Genomic DNA, 25,561 nt, shown 5'->3' with positions numbered 1-25,561 from the left:
TACTGGGGCATTTTAACGTAACATTCTCAACAGATATCTCACTCCATTTGGAAGAGGTGACTTCAGGGATGCTACCGACTTCATCTTGACAACTCACTAGACTGGCGGATTTGAGGGGGTTCATGTTATAAATTTGAAAAAATGGTATAAAATGAGGATATTTTCACCATTTCACCATATTGTATTTTCGTAACCATTAACCATGATGAATATTGTATCTGAAATAAAAAGCACTGTTTATAACATTTACACCTGTGAGGTGATCATTTGTAAATAAAAGCACATGACATTGGAGGTGGGACAACCTTTTTGACCAATGTTGTAAGTATATATATAAATCCCCAACCTGGAGACGAAACTAAAACTTTGATATGTATTCTGATCTCCATTTTGGTTATTTTTTTTACATAAGCTTGCACTGTTTAAAACACATTACACCTACCTTTGAATTTTGATAAGAAAATTATCTCATATTTATGTCTTCTCGTTGTAAGTCGTATCGTGCTAAGTGGTAAATGAATATGGATCATGGGTTGGTGAAATGTTGTGACGAAGTTTTCAGCTCTGTACTTGCTGTATGTATGATTTTATTTGAAATATCGATTTTCTCAAAAGAATATGCAGACCTTCATTTTTATTTGTGTTTGTTCACAAAAGATCGCATCACAGCACAGGCCAAAACTGAATTGTGGCACCATATATTTTGACAAGCACTTGTTTGTTTAATTTAACATGACTTAAGTAAAAGCTTTCTCGTCAGATATGACAGTAAGTGAAATTGGTTAAATTATAGATGAGAACCGTTGAGAAGGTTTGTTTTTTAATCGCCCGTAAATGATGTATAAGTGTAGATGACGCGTGGTATGTATATAATTTGACAATCAATTAAAACAGCAATGAGCTCACAATTAAGATGCGTTTAAATTGCAATAGAAGTATATAGCTTAAACTTTACTAAGTGCCGTATACATTTTTAATATTTGTAAATGCCAAAGTACAGATTAAGGCGGCGTTTCAAACAGCAATGCCATAAATCACAATCACAAAAAGCGAACGTTTCAGATTAATCGTTTACTGAGGACGTAATGTGAAGCCAACCAAAACACTAATGATTTGAAACATTCAATGGCATCAACCCAAACGCACACCTTTGTAGTGCATGGTGTCTGTATCTGTGGGTCCATCAAGTCAAATAAAAGTAATGTGTTGTTTACGTCTCGGAGCTTTTACTGTGTGCAGGAAATCAATGTCCATTGGGTAATGCTATTTGAAAAGCATCAATGTATACTCGCCTCTACATTAATGATTATCAGCAATTTGATGACGTCATAGCAACTTTCTTTTAAAAAGCTTACAGACTGCAGGCCCAGGTTAAAAATAAACAAAACCAAAAACAGTTTAATCAATACCCGAGTTAAGTTTTTTTGTTAAACAGAGGCCAGGTTAGATGTTACAATGCATGCTGGGAACATAGCTCACGTATAAGGTACTGCAAAATTCAAAGAGCGGTTATAATCTGAAGATGGCAACGGTGATATATGTGTCTGTCCTTTTGTTAGAATTTGCTCTACTTATGATGTGGTTTGGCGCATCGAATTCTTCATCTTTAAGGTTTCGGGTCCAACCGCAGACGAGATTTAATGCAGATTTCATTTTTCAAACTGCATATTCTGTGTCTAAAAACCACTGTGGAGTGCGCTGCCTAGAACACGGCGGGTGTCGAGCTGCATATTACTGCGGTAACACAGAGACTTGTGCCCTGTCTTGTTCTGAAGTTCCGGATGGATTTCTGTTGAGTGACCCAAATTGTTCTTATCTGGAGGCACGCAACCGCACACCATCTTGTCTGGTAAGTCATTCTATATTCTATCAGTTAAAAGGACCCTGATAAAAACCAAAAGTTGAATTTTATCTGTATTAAATCTACATGTATACATGGGATATACATGTATAATTAGAATGTGTGGCATATGAACATCGAGTATTGAAATATCTTTTAAAACGCTTCTCATGAATGTATTGAAATGCTAGTTCCGATATTTTTAACATTGTTGATACAAAAAGAAACAGAACATACTTAGCATATACAAAGGTCAACTGTCTCACAGTTTGTTAAAACAGAAAACGGGAAAAAGAACGAAAGACATCGAAGTACAAAATGGCTTAATTATGTGATGTCGGTGGAAAAATATGATATTACAGTATGAACAGGAGAGGTGTAAAGTGTACATGTCTTTTCCAGGATTGTCACTCCAAATCGAATTTTGCTCGACAAAATAAAAATCATATTCCTCGTACTCATATTGGCTGATCCAACTCTGCACGTAAATCCATGCTTTATACCAATTCAAATGAATTGCTGGCGGTTTAAATGACCGACCATAAAGATGCATGACAGTTGTTAGTCCAGAGTACACATTTATTTCGTTTAAAGCAAAAAAAAAAGTGTAAAAATTGTTTTGATAGTTTCTTAAAATAATTGTACAGCAAATGTGTAGCATATGTGATTTTATCTGGTCTCTGGGTTTATCTTTATAGTCATTATCGTCCCTGTTGGAATGATCTCGCTATGTTAACCATGGTATCAAGCATTTAGATTCAAGTATTCTGATCATGAGGATGCTAAGATGGCAGTTAAGACAGGTGGCTTACCATTGCATTTAAGCTCTCAATCTTCAAGTGTGTAAGAGACGCATGTGGTTGGCATTATTGACACTTGTGTCCAAGGAAATCACGAACGTTTTGCTCCGAATTGAAAACATGACACCAAATGCAGCACAATCCACCAATTTATTTAAAACACTATTAAATTACTTAAAATATTTTTGCGAAGTTTGTTTCAGTTTTAATCAGTTGTTAATGCAGGAATTATCGTTTAACATAAGTTTAAGATCGCCCGATATGAACTAGAGAAAGAGCACCACGAAAATGTAATTTTTAATGATTTTTGGACCCTGTCACCTACGTCTCAACAGTACCACGAGTTGAATTGTTTACAGAGAGGAGTTTTTATTACGACACTTGATGTTTCTAGCATAAAAATTCTATTAAAATTGCTGTCAAATATTTTTCAAATCTCGTTGCAATGTTTTAGAAAAGGTGTTTTGACTAAATGTTTTCAGAATGTTAATTAATTGTCAAAGGTACGTCATTTTCTCCAAGACATTAGTAAATATGATAAAACGTTTTCATAATGTTGATAAAATATTAAGAACACCTTTTGAAAATGTTCTCTTAATATTTGTTTGCTGTATAACAGAAACAACTGAAAGACAAGGCAGCAAAGCTGTCAAATGTACAGACAAAAAAACAGAAAATAAAGATGCAAATAAGTGAAAAATTCAATTTTCACAAAAAACTGTTAAATTGCCAGAAAAATTTACCAAACAGACTGCATTGCCTATTGAAGCTGTATGTTAGACCCATGTTTCTTTCCTGTAAGTTTGAGAACAGTAAGTGACATGATTTCCCTTAAATGGTCATCATAGGAGCAGTGCCCAAAATAAGGGTTTCTTCAAATTTTGATGCAACATTACATAATGTTGAACAGCATGATGACAATCAAATGTTATTAATAAAATATTAGTAACATGGACATTCAGAAAATGTGACAAGCAAAAGTCTTCAGGATCATGGAACTTTAAAGTCACACCTGTAAATGCCAATATGTGAAAAATTAAATTTTCACAAAAAACTGTTTAACTGCCAAAAAAAAAAAAAAAAAAAACCAAACAGACTGCATTGCCTACTGAAGCTGTATTTTAGTCCCAGGTTTCTTTCCTGTAAGTTTGAGAACAGTAAGTGACATGATTTTCCTTAAATGGTCATCATGGAAGCAGTGCCCAAAATAGGGGTTTCTTCAAATTTTGATGTAATATTACATAATGTTTAACGGCTTAATGACCATCAATTTTTAATTATAAAATATTTGTATCACAGATATTCAGAAAATGTGACTAGCAAAGGTCTTCAGGCCCATGGAACTTCAAAGTCACACCTTGAAAATGCCAAAATGTAAACAAGACAGCACTGTTCTGAAATGGGTTTCTTTCCATTTTTAACACTTTTTTAACATAAAACAAAATAAACATTTTACTGCCATTTTTATATGACCAACTAAGAAAATTGATGAGATGGGAAAACTATCAATAGAACAGTGTTAAATGTCCAATTTCCTCCATTCTGAGATTCTGAACATAGTGGATGATTGAATCTGACAAACTGCAATGATATGAGTTTATTTCCATTTTTGACACTTTATTACACAATACATGATAACAAGTTTACCATGTTTTTTACATAATCAACTAGCAATGTTGTAAAGATGCAGGAAATATCAAACAAACACTTTTAGGCATCTTATTAGTTAAATAATGAGACTGTTAACATGCCTAATAATTGAATCTGAAGACATGTGAAAAAACAGTATAACTTCTAAAATAATGGCCCGATTATGCTGATTTTCGAACTCATCCTGCGTTTTAGTAAGATTGACCACTCCTGTGAGTATAATTACAATTGGCCAATCCGTTTTTCTTATATTGTGTTATCAGTGTTGCATTTATATTGAAAATAGTGAAAAAACAGCATAAATTCCCTAAAAATGGCCCAATCATGCTGATTTTCGAACTTGACCTGCGTATTATGAATATTCATCAGTTCGGTAAGTTTCAAGTCAAAAGGTAAAATGGTTTTCTACTTATCGTGTTATCGGTGCTGCATATATGCTGAAAAAAGTGAAAAAAACAGCATAAATTCCCTAAAAGTGACCCAATCATACTGATTTTCGAACTCGACCTGCGTATTATGAATATTCATCAGTTCTGTAAGTTTCAAGTCAAAAGGTAAAATGGTTTTCCACTTATCGTGTTATCGGTGCTGCATATATGCTGAAAAAAGTGAAAAAACAGCATAAATTCCCTAAAAGTGACCCGATCATGCTGATTTTCGAACTTGACCTGCGTATTATGAATATTCATCAGTTCTGTAAGTTTCAAGTCAAAAGGTAAAATGGTTTTCCACTTATCGTGTTATCGGTGCTGCATATATGCTGAAAAAAGTGAAAAAACAGCATAAATTCCCTAAAAGTGACCCGATCATGCTGATTTTCGAACTTGACCTGCGTATTATGAAAATTCATCAGTTCTGCAAGTTTCAAGTCAAAAGGTAAAATGGTTTTCCACTTATCGTGTTATCGGTAAAAGTGCACGGCGACGACGGCGACGACAGACGCAGATGATGGCTATATGTACAGACACATCTGTGTCTGTACATAAAAAAAGAAATATAAAACTTTGTTAAGAAAGATGTTGGTTAAAATATCATAGGTGACATGTGATAAAATGTTTTGGTCACTAAAAACTGCAGCCCCAAAACCCCAACGCTCGAATAAATGAATTTGTGTATTTTAGAAGAAAGTGATTTATTTTCTGACCTAGTCTTCTTCTGCTCAAGTTTGCACCGCTCTCGGTTTCTTCAAAAACACAATTTTTACCTGTAATAGGAATAAATCTTCCCAAAAATCCGAGATATGATTTATTTATTAGCGGTCGATGAGACTATTACTTTGCAGACATGGCAGGTCACAATGGTGTGGGTTTGAAATAGTTAATTGTAATATGGTCAAATTTCCATACGGAGGTACGTCTTGTGTAATGTTTTTTATGTGTCCTGTTTCTTTGAAACAAACTAAAGGTGTGAAATAGGTCTGTACTTCAGCAAAACGTAAAGTTCGAACAATTTCAGATCTTAGCACCGGGAATCCGGGGAGTTTCCTTTTATGAAACAAGTTTCAATAATGTGGGTGATTAGATCAAATGTAGTTGTTGGTATTGGATCTATATAGGTGCCTAAAGCTGGGGTCACACTGCGCTTGCAACCTTTTGGCAACCTCTTTGCAACATCAGTCGCAAGGAGGTTGGCATAGGTTTTAAAGTGGTCGCATAAGGTTGCTAACAGGTCTCCTGCGATCGTAGAGGATTAAAGACTATATTTTGTGCACCGACAACCAGTGCGACTAAAGATGAAAGATATCGGTATCCTAAAGGTTGCTAACAGGTCTCTTCTTGGTTGTCAGTAGGTTGCTATAACCAGTAGCATATCATTTGCAACGGCACGGTCGATTGACAGCATTTAGTCGACTGGTCGCTTACAAGTCTTTTAACAGTTACAAGTAGTCGGCAGCAGGTCTCTAGAAGGTTGCAATTGTAACTGCATGGTCGATTGATGGTCTTTAGTCTCTTGGTCGCTAACAGGTTTTTTACCGATTGCACGCATTCGAAAATAGGTAGCAGGAAGGTTGCAAGCGACTGCAATAAAATAGGCGTAGAATGATGGTATATTTAGGCAAAGACTTGTTTTTCATAATTTGTCATGTATGCCTTCTAAATATCAAGATAATAAATAATAATGTTTTAAAAAAGAAAACATAATTGCATTTGTTGGCAAGATTTTATAGTAATTGCCAAGGTTTAATATACCACGTATTTCAAACTTACGAAAAAAAAAATTATGTAAAGCTAACAGTAATGTACGATTTTTTGACGCTACGTTTATTTATTTATCATTTTACAAAAATCATAGGTAAAATGCCGAAAACCTGAATTATATATCGCTGTATGTCATTTAAATTTTAGCCTTATTATCAAAGTACCTAATAAAACAAATACACAAATGCAGAGAAAACGGAAAATAAAAGGAATTTAATCAAAAATGTATAATTGATATTTAATATCATAATTTCAACCATAATAATCATCCACAAATAATTGAACAGATCGTTAAATAATCTTAAATAAAAATAGTTTCAACACATACAATTTAACAGTGTTTGGTATCCTCACTACAAAGAGGACAGTGTAAAAAGTAAACGTTTCGCACGACATGTCACGATTTAATTAGGTTGTATTGTAAGAGGCAAACGCCTGGGGTTAAAAAGACAAAGGGAAAACCACATATTCGGTTGCAGATCGGTTGCAAAGCAGTCGGCGACCTGTTAGCAACCGGTTGGATACCACAAGTAGGTTTTCGGTCGCCAGGAGGTTATCGGTCCTGCACCGAAAACCGGCGCAACCGGGTATCAACCCAGCGTTCATTTGGAAACCACTTTGCGAGTTGTTGCAACCGGTCGCCGACCTTTTTGCAACCGGAGACAGTTGCAAGTCGCAAAGAGGTTTTTTGTTCAGTGTGACCGTAACTGCACAGGCCTTGCGACCTCAAAGAGACCAAGTACTTTAACAAGAAAATATTAAAGAGTATTATAAGATTAATAAGGATTAAAACGTATGCAAATTTCGTTTGGAGAGGGTGTAGTCTTGTCAAAAGTTCACAAAACATTGCTAACTCTATTTTTAGGGAGGAAATGAAAACTTCATGATTCTTAAGTCCAAGTTCTTTCATTAAATGTTTGTAATCGCCTTACAAGGGGTGTCTTGCAATACTCGGTCTCACTCAGTATTTCCGAGATTTTTATTCTTTTTACTTCTTAGGTAAGCAAAGCCAATGATTATAGCAGTCCCGACGTTTTGAAAAGAAGCCGTTTTACTAGATCTTTTTTTGTCCTTTGAGAGGGGGAATTTATGAGAAAGTCGCTACATGCAATGTCACAAGTAGGAAACATATATATTCTGTACGACCTTACTGCTACCAGTTGACAAGCGATTGCTACAGTCCTGCAACCGGTTTTCAAGCACCAAGTGGTTGCAGACCGGTTGTTTTTCGCTCGGCAAACGCTGTGCGACTGGTAGCCTATAACTAGAAAATGGCCTATTAGAGGTTGCAGATACCATACTGCAACCTTATGCAACCAGTTTGCGACTGCTTGCCGATCAAAATTGGCCATAGCTTCTTAACTAGCTTGCAAAGTGATCGCATGCGACCGCCAGATTTTGTGGTTGCAAAAAGGTTGCAAAAAGGTTGCAAGCGCAGTGTAACCCAGCCTTAACGTGTGTTGTATGTATTTAAATGCTAAACACTGTCTTTACAGTGTAAGCTACACATTGTCTTTTATTGATAATATTTATCATTTCATCAGAGGTTGCAATGAGAAAAACTAGTGATGGTGATTGTGACTCTGTGAGAAAACCTGGCGTTGAGAGATGTGATGAGAATGTGATATTTTTGTTTCCAGATAATTGAGTCCAGCATAAATTTCACTGATTTTAGATGTGAAAAAGTCACTCATGGTACGGCAATACCCTTCAAATATTCTGCTGCAAGAAGTGTGGCGCACATTTTCTTAGCAAAATCTATTTTGTTGATGCCACAAGCAATACCATGACTATTATCAAGTCGGATCTGTTGAATTACAGATGTGAGTCTTCCAAAAAATATTTTTTCTATGCATCCATCTCAGGTATCTGTATACATCGTACGTTATGTATTCCCAAGGCAACTTAATGGTGTTTTACACTTGTAATAGTGTGTAACACGTATCTATGACTGACAATAACAAACATCAAAGATTCATAACACGCTTTGTTTGAAATGATACAACTGAGGAAAGTTAAACAATCAACCAAAACTAAGAGTAATACATAAAAGTAGGTGCTTTTAAATGAGATTAAAATGAATGTATCAATTTTTGTGAGTGTTGTACCGGTTTATTTTGTCAGTGGGTTTAGTATCAGCGTTTCTAATTGAAATGATATCACATTGTCAAAACAGAAAGTGTTTCAAATTAATCGTTAAGTACTGCTGAGGACGGCGTGTGAATCCAACCAATACTAAAGATTTAAAACATTAGCAAACCAACTGTCTGCCTTTGTAGAACAATGTTGCCATATCTTTGGTTTCACCATGACATAAATAATGCACTGTTTACTCTTAATGCGTAAACTTTATTGCCCATACTATTGTATTAGAAGAACTAAGTACAATGTAGGCCTACGTTATGATTTTTTTAAAATCCTATTCGTTTAAAATGCGGAAATAAAAATCGCCATATGCTATGCATAATGCTGTTACATCAAAATACACCTAAATGAATAAGCTAATTCCAGCACTTTTTTTATTTGGAGGGGGGGGGGGGGGGGTGAAAACTGTTATAGCGATTTCGAACAATTTGTCCGGCACATAAAACTGTGTTTCAGACATAAGTGCGACAACAACAATACGTGCTAGAAGGTGCTGTCTGAAATGTATACTAATTTGCATGGCATAATCAGTAAAAAGGTGAAATAATACCTTTATTTGATGAAGCAAAATTAATGATTCTTACTCGTTCTTTTTACTGGACTACATAGTTTGTCGAGTCGATTCAAATTTTATTAAGGAAATCAAGGTACCGTAAAATGGGGAAATGCAATTAGTATTTTATAAGATAACGAATAACGCGTAAGAATGAGGGGTGAGTATGTGAGAGTGAATGATACCATATCTATTATTTAATTTGTGTATAGAGTGTAAAGAAATAATAAAAAAATGCAAATACTGACATTGGTAACAAAATTTCTACAGAAGGCATTGCTCGTGTACTGTATTATTTTCAGGAATGTGGGTGTAAAAATGACGGGACTTGTATCCAATTAACTGACGGATCTAGTCAATGTACCTGCCCTGTCCTTCACGGCGGATTATACTGTGAACGTAACCGTAATTTATGTCTAGAAACACACCGGCTGTATTCAAAATAAATATTGTATTTCAAGTTCTTGCTTTTAAAGACTTAAGGTTTAATATCCCAGCTAGCGTTTCTAAAATTAGGCCACGTTATCATCATTACTTGCTTACTTGCTTAACAAAGAAAAATAGAACAGCTTTCTGCTGGATCTATTACTATCAGTACAGATATCAATATTCTACCTCCCTTAGTTTTGCACCAAGAATATAATTTAGTGATAACGTATGGTGTTTACCAATTTACAAATACAGTAGAAATATAGCATATCAATTGTAACAAATGCCTTTGACTAGTGACGTGCCCACCGCAGTTTGAGGTTATGTACAAGAGGAGTTGCTACAGCTTCAATATGACACTGACGGCCAACTTCTCCCAGGCCAAACAACACTGTGAGTCAATGGGAGCAAGGCTAGTCGCCGTAAACGACGAAGAGGAGCACAATTTTATTAGGCAGTATCTTGCCGCAGATAGAGGTATGGAAAGTTTTTGATAGGACATCATCTGACGTGGGCATACAAACGATTTACAGCGATACATGTATATCAAACAATAGCTTTCAACACGAATGTAACCATCTGTATGTGTAACCTACATGTACTTTACATCTTCAAAGTTAGCCTTTTAATGTTGTTGTGGCTTTGTATATTGTAGTCATCTTGCAATCTACTAAGTCAGTTATAAGTTGGTACCAACTGTAATAATGTCAGTTATCGAATTTCAGCACGCACGACGGTCAGTTGGTGGACCTCAGCAACCGATGAAGCCTCCGAGGGTACCTGGGTATTGTCTGGATGGGGCGACATTCCAGCACCTTTTATTACATGGGGCCCAGGTACACACCACGCTTAGTTTCCATTTCATTTGTAGTACGTTTGAGTTATTTTCTTTGTATTTTTTTTAGTAATTTTTGTTTTTAAATACATAAGTTACATTTGTATGAAATATTTGCAAGACTGTCTTATATACCTTGTTTTTTGTGTTGCCAAACTGAAATGCTCTAAATTAGAAATGGAAATAAAGCGGTGATGCCTAGCAGAAAATACAAAATTTGAAATAAAAAATGCGGAATTAAGACCAATCATTAGCTTAAATTTATTGAGAATTCAGACGATGTCACTCATATTATTTGACTGATGTCCTATCTGCATAATTTACCACGAGTTGTTTTTCCCATGTTAGAACAACCAGATAACTATGAGAGCAAGGAAGATTGTGCAGTATACTGGGGGGGAAACGGGCTTTTTAATGACTTACCATGCACCATGACTGCAAACTTTATATGTGAAACGGAGGCGACTTAGACAGCGACACATATTGGGAATCTCTACAGGATAACAATCGTGTGACAAGGCGCCTATATGAACACCAAAATATTTCTGGGTCGCATTTTATTCATACCTTATGTATTCAGAAACTGTATAAAAGGCAAACTACACTTCTTGATGTCTATGGTTTGTTGCCTCCTGCTAACAGACGGGCTGTCCGTAAGAGTAAACAAAAGGGCCACATATAAATAACCACATAAGTTCCTACGTATAACGGAGGTAAGGTGCCATGTTTATCTGTAATATGTCACACTGTCACTTGTCACTATTGGTGACCGGTTCGTATTTCACACGCCAGATAAGACGGCATCATTTTGTCAATAAAAACTCCCTATAAAAGGCTCTGAGGTATTCTTTGTGAAAGTGCCTTGGGTAAAACATTTCAATTTGATTAGTTGTAGAGAAAATATGGATACGCTATCATATTCAGAGGGTAACCTGGATAATTGGATCATGTTTTTCGCTGCCAACATATTGTATGGGGATATTGTTGTTATGTTGTATTTGTCAATGCAGCTAATGGGATCAACGGACTATTCTTCCTGCTATCAACACCGGTTGTGTCCCGAGTGTTTTAAATTTACACTTTATCTAGTATAGGATGCTGTTGGCTATCGTCTATGACTACTGGATCCTGTTCAGGCACCGGATCCTGTTCAGGCACCGGATGGTATGTTTTCTCCTGTTTGGATGTTCTTGATTTTTTCTCGTCTAGCTGTATATCGTCTCTCTGAAATATGAAATGTACATATTATGACTTTTATGACATAACTTTTGATCGTACATTAGGGTGTTTCCTTTATTTTTTAACTTCAATTTTGCTGAATGGAACTTTTTTATAAAAAAGTAAAAGGTATTTACAGTAATGTGTTGTACTTCAGTTTCAAAAGGTGTGATAATTTGTCATGGAATTATGCATAGTTTTTCATTTCTATATAAAATTTTTCAACATTTGTTATTTTTCAACTTGAAACATGTTTTTAATGTGGTTGCTAAGTCGTTTAAAAGGAACATGGAAGAAATAATAATAACAGTGATAACTTACTTTTTTCTTATCTTTGGGAACTTCTTTGAAGTAGTAGCTAACACACAGTATACAGTATATCTGAAACGTAAGAAACATAAGTTTATCTCCAGGATAATGTATGTAAAATATCCATTTAAGTCTAATACAGTGCATATGTTACATGTAGTAAGTACAATAAAGGTGTTATAGTAATAAACAAATGTGTAATAATATGGTCGTGACCTGAGAGAGAGAGAGAGAGAGAGAGAGAGAGAGAGAGAGAGAGAGAAAGGGGGAGAGAGAGATTAACTGTTTGTTATATACTCCAAGGAAAGTGGTTCTTTCTCAACATGGATATTATCTGTTATGCGAATACTGCATTTTCCACTGGCGCCGCATGATGAAATAGTATACAATTTTTCCATATGAATTTTTCGGCATTGACATCGTAAGCAGCTTTGGGCTGCGGCGAGTACGTTTGCATTATGTGCGGCTGCCGTGCCATTTCTCCGACATGACCTTGAGGTCACGCGGGCATAAATCGGGTTTTCGGTTGAAAGTGATTGTACAGAGCCCTTTCAGTCTCAGTGCAGTTATCGTACGCCTTCCAAAGTGGAACAAGAGGTTCAAAACATTTGCACGATCACCGAAAGACCACTGATCATTGCCCGTACGGAAAGCGAAGAATGCCATCCACGGCCTTTGGGCTTATGGTCTCAAAATTTGGCAAAAAATTTAGCTTTACAAAATTTCAGGAGCCGGCAATCTGTATGATTGCATGCCATTTTAGACGGCACCGTCTACCTCCGCACAGGCGAGGCACAAAAATGGATTTACGGACAGTATACGAGTATCGTGCTGACATTGCTAGGCAAATGTATTATACACTTTACACAGCATGTTTGAGGTAATTTTCAGAACAATTGCGATAGTGGAGCAAGCAACGCAATCAGTGTTTATCTCTAGCACTTACATTTCCCACCAACATGACGATAGTTACAGCAACCATAACCCAGTCAAATACTTGTGGTACTGAAAATATAAATAGTGGCAAATTATTTGATACAGAAACAAGCTATAACATAACTAACTTTCTTCATCATGTTCATATTCGGTATAATATTTATACGCTCTGTTATAAGGTTTCTGAGCACTGTCTTGTTAAATTTGAAAACAAACAAACAAGCAAACAATCGAACGAACAAATGAACGAACGCACAAAAAATAAAATAAACAAAACAAACAAACAAATAAAAAGCGCTCAGTAATTATCTATTGACAACCAGACTTTGAACTTGGGCAAGGTACACGAAAATGGCGCGCCAGTTAACAAATTACTTATAAATCATGTATGATTTTAATGAACTTGTACTTACCTCTCAAGACAAAGATTAAGATGATATTAATGACGTCATTGATGGCATGGAGGCCAGTGAGAAGCAACCAAGGTATGAACATCCATCGATGGCGCTTAAACGAATTAAAGGTAAAAGGAAATAAATCAACCAAACCTAGTAAAATGGATGTGAAATATCCAGAAAAAAAACATAATATCTAAACATTGGTAGTAGGCTTAGTCAGAACCACAGCACTGATACACTGATTGATCAAAGCAATCAAAGAGAATTCCTAACACCACTTGGACCGGAGACTAGGGAAAGCCGTAGAACATTTTAGCACTGTTAATAAATATTTTTGAATTAAGGCCCTGACTATGTACTAATAGCTAAGAAAACAGGTAAATAACGTGTAAACAGGAGCCTATACAAGCTAAATTTATGTCTTTCGTGTCAACTGCTGGTTGATGGTACAAATGAGTAAGCCTCCCAAAACGCAATGTAGCCATTCTGTCATTGTGACATTAAAACAGCTTCCTGAAACATCGTGAAGTTGTTTTATTTTATATAAGAGGGCCCCCATTTATGCGACTTTCAGAGAGAACATTAAGCATCATTAAATGCTCACTTTGCGTTATCTTAACTTCTTAATCGAGGACACGCCAACAACATGTAATATGATGTTCTTACGAAGGACACACCCACAAATGTGGCGTACTTGCCGAGGACACGCCCACTAATTTGATGTACTAACCAAGGAGACGGCCAGTAAAACGACGTACTTACCGAGGACACGCCCACTAATAGAACCACTGCACTGATGAGCCAACAGGCGCTGAGGATTAAAGAAACCAGCAACTCCGGTCTCGGGAACACAACGTTGTCCTTGACGACGTCTATCGAATGTGTCTCGTTGCCATGGGGATTGGCAAAGTGATTGACTGAAATAAGGACACATGTCAAATTTTGACAAATTGCAATGTCCCAATTTTCACGTTGCCCAGTATGTAAATAAAAACACAAGAAGTAAAATAGGCATTGCAGATTCAGATTAAATGATCTCTAAACCATGCTCCATTCATCAATAGTAGAGGAAAATTAATCAGTATAATGGACATGCCGTATACTACACAAGTGACCTGAGGTGCGCCATCTGATTCTGGTGGATTGTACGAGATTCGTCATATATAAAAAATATTTCAAATTTGCCCAACGCATCATTTAGGCCCACTGGTATAAGTAAAATATAATTGTGATGCACAGAGTCTGTTTCCTACCTGTAGCGATTCCGTAAATAGCATACCCGAATTCCATAATACCCCAGACCTGAAGACAAAGTGTACAATATAAACAGTCCGTCTGTATGAGAACAAAGATGGGGTAGATTGTACATAATATAGCTCGTAGAATATGATCTTATGTTAATTTTACAGAAAAATGGTTAGGTTTTGATACTAAAAAATGTCCCACGTCTTGGAGCTAGCAGGCAAACACAGTACGTTATTAAAACGTTACCATGACGTTATTTGATTATTATAACGTTACCATAGCTTTATTTGGTTATTATAACGTTACCATGGCATTATTTGATTATTATAACGTTACCATGGCTTTATTTGGCTATTATAACGTTAAAAAACATGACGTTATTTGGTTATTCAAACGTTATGGTAACATTACAGTAACGTTATTAAACGTCTCGTGTTTGCCGGATACTAACCAGGGACCAAACACCGCATGCATACGACCCCTGGCGGAGAGTACAGCAGAAACAACAGCACTTCATTTTGGACTGCCGCCCGAGGTTATTTCCGGTATCGGACTATCTTCAAACTAAAGGTGGACTGGTCATCGGGGTTGATCTGCGTCTCTGGAAAAATAGAGAAAAAAGCATGAAATGTTGTACTTCAGTTCTAACATTTCGAAGTCTGCGTATCCTGCAAGCTACCTGTCTTTCCCAATTCAGATCTACAAAACGATAAAACTCCTCATATAAAAGTGTCTGATGTCAATTTTTTTTTGCTGATTTGGAAGGAAAGAAGATGTCGTACCTAACTATTGGCCAATCCTTTTAGAACAAAGTTAATTAATTAGTTAATAAGAAATTGTAAAAAACATCGTATCAAAAGGGTAAAGGCCGAGCAATGGTTTAAGTGTAGAAAATTCTTTTTCGATGAAAACTCGATTTAATGATAAAATCTCGCATAGGATACATTTACATTTAAGACCGATGCATTTAGTCGACCTTAATTGAACAAATGTGATTCAGCATCTGCCCACTCAAATAGAACACTGCGGCTGATTTTTTAAAAGAAAGATGTATCTAAATGGGCCGCACACGGATTCTTTCTACTTGAATTTGGCCAAAATTCTAGGACTTACACACACTGGACAAAAGAAGTGTCACCCCTACTGAGCCAATACTATGGGGGAGATAAATGACTGTGGAATGATATGCTCCTGGTATCATTTTATTAACATCAAATTTCACAAAAAATCACAAAATGAGAACAAAATATACATTCTACCAAAATATGCAATTTCAAGTCCAAAATTAGTACTTAATGGCATAGCCACGTGACCTAATAATAGGTACCAGTATACGAAGCAAGGATTCATATAATTGTCTGATGCGTTCAAGGCTTATGCTGGCCCAAGCATGAAACACTGAATATAACAGAGTTTCTCTGCTTGTTAGACGGGCATTTATCCAAAGTTTTGACATATCATTCCACACATTTTCTATTATGTTTTCAACCGGACTCAGGGCAAGCCACATCACCCTGCGAATGTCCTGTTGGTCAAACCAATCATCAACTGCTCTGGTCCTGTGACAAGGAACATTGTCATCCTGGTGAACAAATGAATAATTCCTGTCACCAAACATGTTAGTAATAGATGGTAGCAAGCTTGACTCCAAAACATCGATATATTTCTAGTGATTCATGTTTTCATCAACCACTATCAATTCGCCCACGCCATGGATCCTGATGCAGCCCCACTCCATGATGAATATGCTGCTCTTGGTTCGAAAATTAAGTACATGTGGTTTAAATGCTTTACCAGCAGTTCGCTAGCATCGTACCCGGCTGCCATCAGAGGTAAGACCAAAGCGACACTCATCAGAAAAAAATATGTAGGACCAATTGTCATGGACTGTCCAGTTCCAGATCCTGTTGACCCTAGTTCACTCTACGTTGCCTGTTTTGTAACGATAAAAGAGATTTCAGTCTTGCTACCCTGCTGTACTCTCTATGAGCATGTAATCGACGCCTAGCAATTATCACAGACACATTCTTATGTGTGAAATTGTTCCACTGTGTTGTCAACTGACAAGCAGTGTCGAACTTTGACAACCTGGACATCAAAATCAGTCGTCGGTCTTTACGGCCAGTAGTTTTTCTTGGACGACCCATCAGAGACAATTTGTCTCTTGATCCAGTGTTTCTATACTGAGACCAGACCCTCTGCACGGTTCTGACTAAACAATTCAATTGTATCGATATACTGACATTGCTTATATTCCGCCTCTTCAGGTTTATAACTTGCACCTATAGCCGTTAGATAATTACCTGTATCTTGCCATATTGGAGGAAGACGGGAATAACATTTGCTGTACATGTACAAGACCAACAATACAATTCCATGGTATAGCAGTTTTATACTCATTTGTCACATTATAAGTAGACCAGGCATTATAAGTACCCAAGATCTGCCTACTTTTATTACTCTGAGTTAGGGGGTGACACTTCTTTTGTCCAGTGTGTGTAGCGTTTAACCTACATTTGTTTTTGTGAAACCGTCTTCTAGAATCGTGTATGTTCATGTGTTCTGTCAAAACATGCAAGTTGACAAAACAGCTATGTATTCTGCTGATAAATACCAAATAAAATGAAACTTTAACTTCCAAAACGTTCAAAATCATTTTCTCGACGGACAACAAAAATAAATTTAAGCCCAATCACAATTGTGAGAGATGTTTTTAAGATGACTTAAAAGGTGCAATTTTGATGCCATTTTTCCAATGTCGATTGGTTTCTTTGCAAGACTACGTGTAAGGGATCATAACTTTGAAAACCTTCTCATTCCCCGCCCTCGTTTCTACTGTCCCGTTTTGCTAATTTTTAAATTCATTCTAACCGCTTAAACATCTTTGAAAAATAAAACTTCCTCTTATCCGCGTGAAGCACCAGTCGTACCTATTTTGGGAGACGTATCTAGGTCGGGATGGCCCCTGTCCCTCAGCTTTTGGCGCCTTAATCTATACTGTCATCTCTAGGACAAACACGCTATACAGCCGTGATCATTTTGTTATTGAATAGCATGTCGAAGATGAAACAAATCAAATTAAACACTGCTAATATATTACTAATACAAACGTGTAAGATCACCATGGGAAATATGTAATTGATGTATCGACTGAGCTTTTTCTTTTCTTAAGCCTTTTGAAATTCAAACGGGTTCTGTTGATTACGTTGTTATGGTCATTGAAGCAAAGTGAACTAATCAATTTAGTGTACTTTTTGTCATTTTCCTAACACGTACCGTTGCTCAGTATTCCGGGTAATTGAAGTCAACCTGCACGTGAACATCCGACCACACATAATCCATCTGTAAGCGGTGAATCTGTCTTTGGTTTGTTCCAGTCTATTAAATATGTGACAATTCGCCTTCAGTGATATTAACGTCCAACAAAATTTTTTTAGCTGATTAATTGTCATTCTAGCAAACGGCAGGCTGGCTCCGGTAGGTAATTCCGGAGGCTCTTATTGCATCCCGTAATTATCAGAAACATGCATTTATCGACTCATTAGAGGAAGTCGAAAGTTTATTCGTGTGCATTTGCAACTCTTCGGGAAATTAAATTAGTTTTTATTCGAAGTATTGTCTGCACCGAGCTGCCGTCAGCACCCTGAGGTTCACAGGACAGTGAGGCCTCACCCCTGTATTTTCCTTAAGTCTCGGTGCCCTGTGAACCCCAGGGCATTGAGGCCTAGCAGATGGTTATAACGTCCAGTCTGTACGACAGTGACAATGTGGGGCAAAGTTTATAGCACTGCGAGGAACAAGAGAGAGTCAATGTCCTTGCGTTCTAAAGAAAAGAGCACGGTAATAATTTCCATGTAAAACTGTTAGCAAACCAAAATGTGGCTACGACATGGTTGCTGCTGAAAAAATGAGCGGGAGAGAACATTTGTGAGAGAAGAGTGGGAAGATTAGCGACGAGAGTGAGATTTGTCCATTAGAATATACTGTGCAATGATGCGCTAAGTTCAATTCCTAGGAAATTGGGTAAATGCAATTTACCCTCAAGGTCTCTATAAGCCATTTATCCTCAGAGTTATCTGACGCGACGTTATTAATTACATAGTAGCATATAACTATTCTCGGTGCGTCTTAATCGCCCTTTTAGATACGTCCCAGAAGTCGTTTAAATTCGTGGAAGTTAATAATTGCTTCCTTTGGGCCTTTGGTTTATCTGAATCCCAGACGAATGCTCTTACTGAATAATCTTCACTTTGTCTAATTGGCGAATAGAGTGCTAGCTTCTGTGGCAGATGTTAAAATGTGTGAAGTAATGACAGACAGAAAGACAGATGGAAAGATGGACAGTCAGACAGACTAAAAGACACGCGGACAGACAGACAGGCAGGCAGGCAGGCACACAGATAGACAGGCAGACAAAAAGACACAGACAGACAGACAGGCAGATGGACTACCAGTAGAAGATGAGATACAATGTGGTAGTTTTACCAAGGAAAAAAGATGGATGGAAACTCGAATCACTCATCACAGTCTTTCAGCGAAATCGATTTTACCTCTTGTTTCACCACACTAAAGTGACAGTATTAGGAAGACGGTAAAACATGTACACAGTATATTCTGTTAGTATTCGTCTTTGACAATTTGTACCAATAGTTGACACCTGTCTTTGTTAATCAGGTTTCAAAGGGATCGTTCAATCATTGCCAATACAATCAGACCCTGGATGTCTGGCTTTGTTTTCTGCATCTGTCGTATTACTGTTTTTTGCCCAAAGCAAAAAAAGTCCTCAGCTAGTTTCTATTTTGATATCCTGTGACGGGTCTTTATCCATTTTAATTCAATGAGTATTCATCATAATGAACTTGGGAACAATAAGTGATGTGAAGACTTTGCAGTTAATTTAGAACTACATCAAGGAAACAGCAAGTGACTAAAACGTAAAATTACGGCAATAAAGACAATGACAGCGGAAAGACTTCTTGAAAATTTAGGATCATGGAGTTGTTGAACTAGGGTATTAATTTTAAATGTTCCCTATCAATATCGACGTAGCAATCACGGAATGATGATAAAATGCATTATTTATTATTCATCTTCCATACCATTGCTCTTTATATTTACTAGTACTGGGTAGTACTGGTTTTCACATAGTGTAAGACACTTGATAACACTGGTAAATTGACCTCCGTTGCTCCCCACCTCTCTTTCTCCCGTCTCTCTCTCTTTCTTTTTTTTTTCTCAGCCAACACCCATACCTGTGTTCTAACTCTAAACACCACGTCCGTTTTTTGTTTCTTACTTCAAGTTGTTCACGTTCACTGTTGTTATTAATTGTGTTTGACCTCTATACACATATCACCCGTTAAACTACACTATATCTGTGTATTACGGAATACTTCATGAAGTTGAACTTTTAACTTAACCATAAACTAAACCATAACAGCATTACCTAAACAATGATTCTGACAAAGTTGTGGCAAGCCTAGTTATTGTAACTCCGGGCTGTCACAGCATACCGAAGAAACTGTTCTGGTGAAGTAAATATTCGCATTTTTCCGATAATGCGTAAATGGCTCAGGTGCTGAACGAAACATGGCTACAGCTACATACACTGTAACCACAAGGAAGATAAAAAACCCATGTTTACATTTCTATTTAGCTTTAAGTTCCAATGTCAACAATGAACGAATAATATTGCAACCCCCGGACTAACGATATTGAAGTCTTTGAATAAATGTACAGTATTAGTTGTACACGTAGAAAGTACCCCAGGTTTACCAAGTGGGGGGGGGAGGGGGGGTAGAGTGATATTCCTCGTCGGGTCTTGTAAGAAAAAGCCTTTCTCTAAAAGTATATGTTTGTTTTGTTAAATTCGTTCTGAAGACTTCCGCACATGGACATAAAGGTATGACATAAACATGGTGGTTCTACCTCGATTTTGTTTTGATCATCTAGTTTATCGTGACCGGCTGTCCGGAACTAACATGGTCTTCATACAGTGTAGAAGATTATTCACCGCAACAAAATCTATGTTGAACTTCAGACTTTATTCACTTCAAACCTAATAACAGAAATACCCTGACCGTGTCGTGGCTCTATAGGGATGATCAACAAATGGTTCTATAATTACATTTCAATTGACAAACTCTCTCCTTGTAGTCAGAGCCTTTGGGAATGTCTTCTAAATGGGGTCACTGATATTCTAGCTATGAGATGAAGTAGCCTCGTCTTTAGGTTTACTTCTGCTGTAAACTAAGATGTCTGACGTGCAAAAATGGATGGACCTGATCGGGTATGGTGGATACAGGTTGGGGTGGGGGTGAGGATTAGGAGTGGGTTAGCTCTCAAACATTTCTTTATTTCTTACATGAATCATTCAGTCATCTATATATTTATTTCTGTTGATAGACGCACCACCCCCTCCCTCTGGCCAATCTTTGTTTCAAATAGAACCTCAAGTTTGAAATCCTGCCCATCTCCCCCCACCTTCCCGAAGCTGATATCTCCCCACGGTTGGTGAACGGTGTCATTAGCCTCTCATTAAATATCGCTTTTTGTACATTGATCTAGTCTTGGCCGCGTTTTTGTAAAGTGTCTCAATGCCGGACTTTAGTATGTGTTGCAACAACAGCGTTCGTGGAATACTTCTCCAATCAATGAATATAGTTGTCCTTATTGTGAATGGCAAATTGAAGTTGTCCCAAAACAATGAAAGCAGGCGAAGTAACGGTATATCTTCGAACAAAAACAGGATAGGCATCCTGACCATTGTGGAAGAAAGTTAGAATACATCCGGATAAGCCATAGTATATCGTTTTCTGTCTCAATGCTACATAAAATGACTTGGAACTTATGACACGTGAACACATGTAAACAAAGCCCTAGCACTGTCAACGTTCTCAATCAAAAGCACGTCTTTCCAAGTCTTTAACTTAACAGGACATAAACCTACCTCATTATTGCACGAATAAGTAAAAGGGTGATCTCGGGGGGAGGGGGGGGAGGGGGGGGGGGACATTCGTGGGTCGCATGTTAAAAAATATTCTGTCTCTTTTGCAGTCTACATAACAGTATGTAACGGCAGGTTCAGGTTCGATATCTACCTTTGCAGTCCATATATATACAGGCGACTACATTACCCTAAGACTAACGACCTACAAGTATGCTTATCACAGTCGTTATCCTTTGTTACTCACAAGAGAGCAATAAAACCTGTAACAACGTTTCATAAAGATAAGAGATAAGAGCTCACCACTTCAAGGCTAAATGTCATGTGTCAGAGTCAAGTCGTACGTAGGTGGGGGAGGGTGGGGGTGGGGGGTGAGGGGGTTGCAATCCGCTCCAATTAACCCGGGAATACCCGGTAGGTCCGCTCTCAATCAAATGTTGTTACTGGGAATATCAGGGATGAAAGTTGTAAAAACTGAATACCCCTAAAACGTAGCTTGCAATTTTCATCGCGTTTAGGCTATAGTTTTTTTTAAAAAAATTGAAGACTAAAAATCCTGATATCAGTCATCCTGGAAACTTCCACCCATGGTATATATCATTTTGGTAGAAGAGTTCTCTTTCATGAAAAAGACCACACCCCCTTTTTTCCCTGGCTACAGATCCGAGCGCACTGGTTTAGACTAGATGACAGTCTCTACATGAATCCTTGGACAAACAGATACAGACTTCCTTTGTTTTATATCCACTTCCATCGAATCAATCAACTAAGTGTTCGCCAACAACGAGTGAAATGTTATAAAAATAAAGCCACACATCTCACCCGGGAAGTACCGCCTACTGCTGACCTATCGACGAGCTAGAGCCGCAGAAACTTCCACACTGTTTTCTCTCTGACATCGCTTAGTGCACAAAGAGTAAAACACACAGTGCCCAGTTTCACCGGGTCAAGCAAATAGAGGTGTTCGATGCGGCCTCTGAGCTTGAACATTGTAAAGGTCGCTCATTGCAAAATACTACATGTACCCTCTACCAGGGCCACAGATCGATTTTTACAAGATATTCACACATACCGGTATGTCTTAAGATAAATAGTGTCATTTGAATTTTGCTTTTTGAAAAATTGCCTATAATATATGGCACCCCGTTAGAGGGTAGCAAAATACTAGAGGGAGATTGATGATAAAAAGTGAAGTGATTTTGACGCATATGTATAAAGTGTGACCCAATTACATCCCGTTGCGTGACGCATTACAACAAACCCGTCTTTAAAATACATATATGTAAGGCAGGTTGTCATATGTGCATGACTGATCTGCCTCTGTTATCTTCAACCCTCTTAGCTAAGTCACAGGCGTTACCGAACGCAAGTCATTTTGAAGCAAAAGAAAAGAAGTCACGTACTTGATAGAGAGCCAAATTGTAAATCTATCAAACAAACCTTTATAGGTATTGAGGGTCGTTTCGTACTCAGGAAGGCCCTCTTAATATATAACAATCCTTTTTTAACGTCTGCATATAGGGAATATATCCACATGACAGGTTGCGAGTGTCACCAACTGTGACAGCCACAGAATACTGTACCACTACTATTGTGGCGTAACAATCAGCAAGCTATTGTCAGTATGTCAGCCTCCCTCTTCGTGTGCTACATGTATCTCTATCCATGGATCAGCTTACCTTCTTAACGACTCCACGTCTTCTGGCATAAAACCTTTATAAACAAAACTGTTTCGCTATCATATGATCGACGTTATTTCACGTGCTTATAATGGCTTCATTCCCTTGGCTGCAGCTGATCTAGCTCTAACTGAGTACAATGTCTATATTAAGCTAGGAATCCGGCTGACATGAGTTACCTACCACTCCATCAACTCTGTGTTTGACATGTAGATCTGAGACAAGGAAGTGGAGGACCCGATATGATTAATAGTCCATTTACACGATCTCTACGCTAGCCAGATGATGTCAATTTCGTGTGTACATTTTCCAATAAGCTGGAGCTATGGGTGGTATTCTTTGATATTTGAACTCTTTCCATTATTCAATATTAGCATGGTATCCGCTTATTATATGACTATGACTGTGAAATAGCCCGTATCAGATACGCATTAAAAATACACGACATGCATATATATGAAAGAGACTAATAGAAAGGGAACACGAGAGAGAGAGAGAAGGGTGAGATGTGTGTGTGTGTGTGTGTGTGAGAGAGAGAGAGAGAGTATCAGAGGAATACACCGTTTCAGAACACTTTACCTTAGGCACGGTCTCCAGCAAGAACCGGCAACAGTACAATATCCCCAATATTCCACGTCGAACGCCTCCAGGGGAACTATAAAGTCAAGAACAGCGACTGAAGCAGGACTTCTAGCTGTGGCTCTTAACCACGGCACTAGTACTGTCCTGTTATATATATTCCTTAACTTGACCCGTTAAAACGCCAGCCCATCTATTGTCAGGGATTCTAACCGGTATGAACCGAGTTTACAACGTACAGTCCGTCTATTGAAACCGAACACGCTGACGATGACAGTCAAGAACGATGGACTAACCTTAAAAGAACGGCCTTTTTCTCTGTTCAGTGCTTGTCAGTACTTCCAAGCTGACGCCTGACCCGTGACCTCATATAGAGGTCAACGTTCCCACTATGATCTACAAGTCGCCTTGGCGGTGTGGTATCTTAACGACGTACGTTTTATGGAAGCCAGTGATAAGAACAGGCATGCGTATATTTGTATCATCACTGCCACGGTCCACGCACTGACGCAGACATAAGAACTCACCTATCAAGATGAACTCGGCCACGACTACTGACAGGAGCCGTGTGCGACTGTTTCCCCTACTTCACTCTGAACAACAACTTGATTAATGCGTGACTCATCGATAAGAGCGATAAACGGCTGCGCGTGCCTGCTCCCCCACCGCTAAGCCAGGCCTGCACGTGTTTGTTTACTTAAATAAAATACATTTCGACCAGATTGATACGGACTGGGGGGATATTTATCGAAGTATAAAGTGCAGCCTGACTAGTTGAATACAAATAACACAGGCACGATCACGTTACATGCAATTAGATGCCTAGTTGTTGATCATGAAAATGTTTAATTTGCTTTTTTTCTGGTTGCTGACAGCACACAAAGTACATTGTAAGCGAAGAATTAAATGTGCAAAAGATAATTGGAGTTCAGAGTCATTTTAAAGTTGGCAAGGATAAATATAGTCATCTGTGGGTAGGGGTGGGGGTTAGTATTGAAAGGTTGAGTGGACATCCTGGTTCTCGTATTTATTTAGTAATTTATTCCTGAACAAAGTTTCTTTTCACATCATGACTATCAACATTCTTCTCTATCTTCAGCGATTTTGTAGTTTACAAAGAGAATGAAGAGTCAGAGAGGGCCAGATAGGAAGGAGAGAGACATTTGCCGGTTTAAGCCTCACGGAACTATTGTTTTCAGAACATTTCCAAGAAATGGAATGAAGCGAGTGCGTAAACCGTTGATAATGTGTGTGTAAGTGTGTGTGTGTGAGTGTGTGTGTGTGTGTGTGTGTGCTTGTGTTTGTGTGTCGCACTTTTGACACCTTTCTCTCACCCTATTAACGTAATTTTTTCCACCCTTTGAAAACTGATTCCTCGGGAATCGAGCTTGGATGAAAAGCCAATTTACAGAGAGCGAGGTGATACAATACACTGGGTATGTGCAGGAAAGTAACCACAAGTCGATAATTCAAGTGACATTTCATCTCAATTTCCATCAGGTCGCAGTCCCAGGGCTGGCTTTTTGCGGATATTTCATTATAATTTGCTTTCCGGGGTATGCAACCAGTTATTAAGCAGAAAATTTTTGCCCTATTTATTACGATTTTAATCAGCGGCATAAAAAGAGTGTCATTTCGTTATTGTGTCATCACCACAGTCACGTGATCAACAAGTCCACACACAGCCGTACTCGGATTATAATAGTCTTATAAGTAAATCGAACAACCTTCTCGGAGAAGTTGGACAGCAGCAGCGTGTAAAAAGCAAGACGAAATGCACAACTCACAGCATCTAAAATGT

The 25,561-nt window shown here is 37.8% G+C and overlaps 2 protein-coding genes across 8 annotated transcripts; one reads left to right on the top strand and one right to left on the bottom strand.

Annotated features, from left to right (window-relative positions):
• Positions 1-1,561: 1,561 nt before the first annotated feature.
• On the top strand, positions 1,562-10,936 carry LOC106162748 (perlucin-like protein). Its single transcript, XM_013540166.3, has 5 exons — positions 1,562-1,849; positions 9,489-9,585; positions 9,913-10,092; positions 10,341-10,451; positions 10,799-10,936. Exons 1-5 carry the CDS (start codon positions 1,574-1,576, stop codon positions 10,918-10,920), a joined length of 786 nt encoding a protein of 261 aa, XP_013395620.2. The 5' UTR covers positions 1,562-1,573; the 3' UTR covers positions 10,921-10,936.
• On the bottom strand, positions 10,688-24,445 carry LOC106162747 (uncharacterized). Of its 7 annotated transcripts, none has more exons than XR_015335434.1 (9): positions 23,761-24,366; positions 15,008-15,157; positions 14,565-14,613; positions 14,074-14,228; positions 13,327-13,420; positions 12,924-12,982; positions 11,990-12,049; positions 11,051-11,674; positions 10,688-11,017 (listed from the first exon to the last, which is right to left on the bottom strand). XR_015335434.1 is itself a non-coding variant. In XM_013540158.3 (9 exons), the coding sequence occupies exons 3-9, from the start codon at positions 15,071-15,073 to the stop codon at positions 11,525-11,527; spliced, it is 633 nt and encodes a 210-aa protein (XP_013395612.1). In that variant the 5' UTR covers positions 15,074-15,157; positions 23,761-23,836; positions 24,057-24,367; the 3' UTR covers positions 10,688-11,524. The 7 variants fall into 7 exon arrangements, 6 of the variants coding, with proteins under 6 accessions (XP_013395612.1, XP_013395614.1, XP_013395613.1 ...); XM_013540158.3 differs by having other exon boundaries at positions 10,688-11,674; positions 23,761-23,836; positions 24,057-24,367; XM_013540160.3 differs by having other exon boundaries at positions 10,688-11,674; positions 24,288-24,445.
• Between the last annotated feature and the right edge of the window lie 1,116 nt (positions 24,446-25,561).

Source organism: Lingula anatina, chromosome 7 (assembly GCF_051362555.1).
Source record: "Lingula anatina isolate TDL-2025a chromosome 7, LinAna3.0, whole genome shotgun sequence".
Taxonomy (NCBI): domain Eukaryota; kingdom Metazoa; phylum Brachiopoda; class Lingulata; order Lingulida; family Lingulidae; genus Lingula; species Lingula anatina.
Note: the sequence above shows the minus strand (reverse complement) of the source record. Positions and strands in the feature narration are given on the sequence as shown.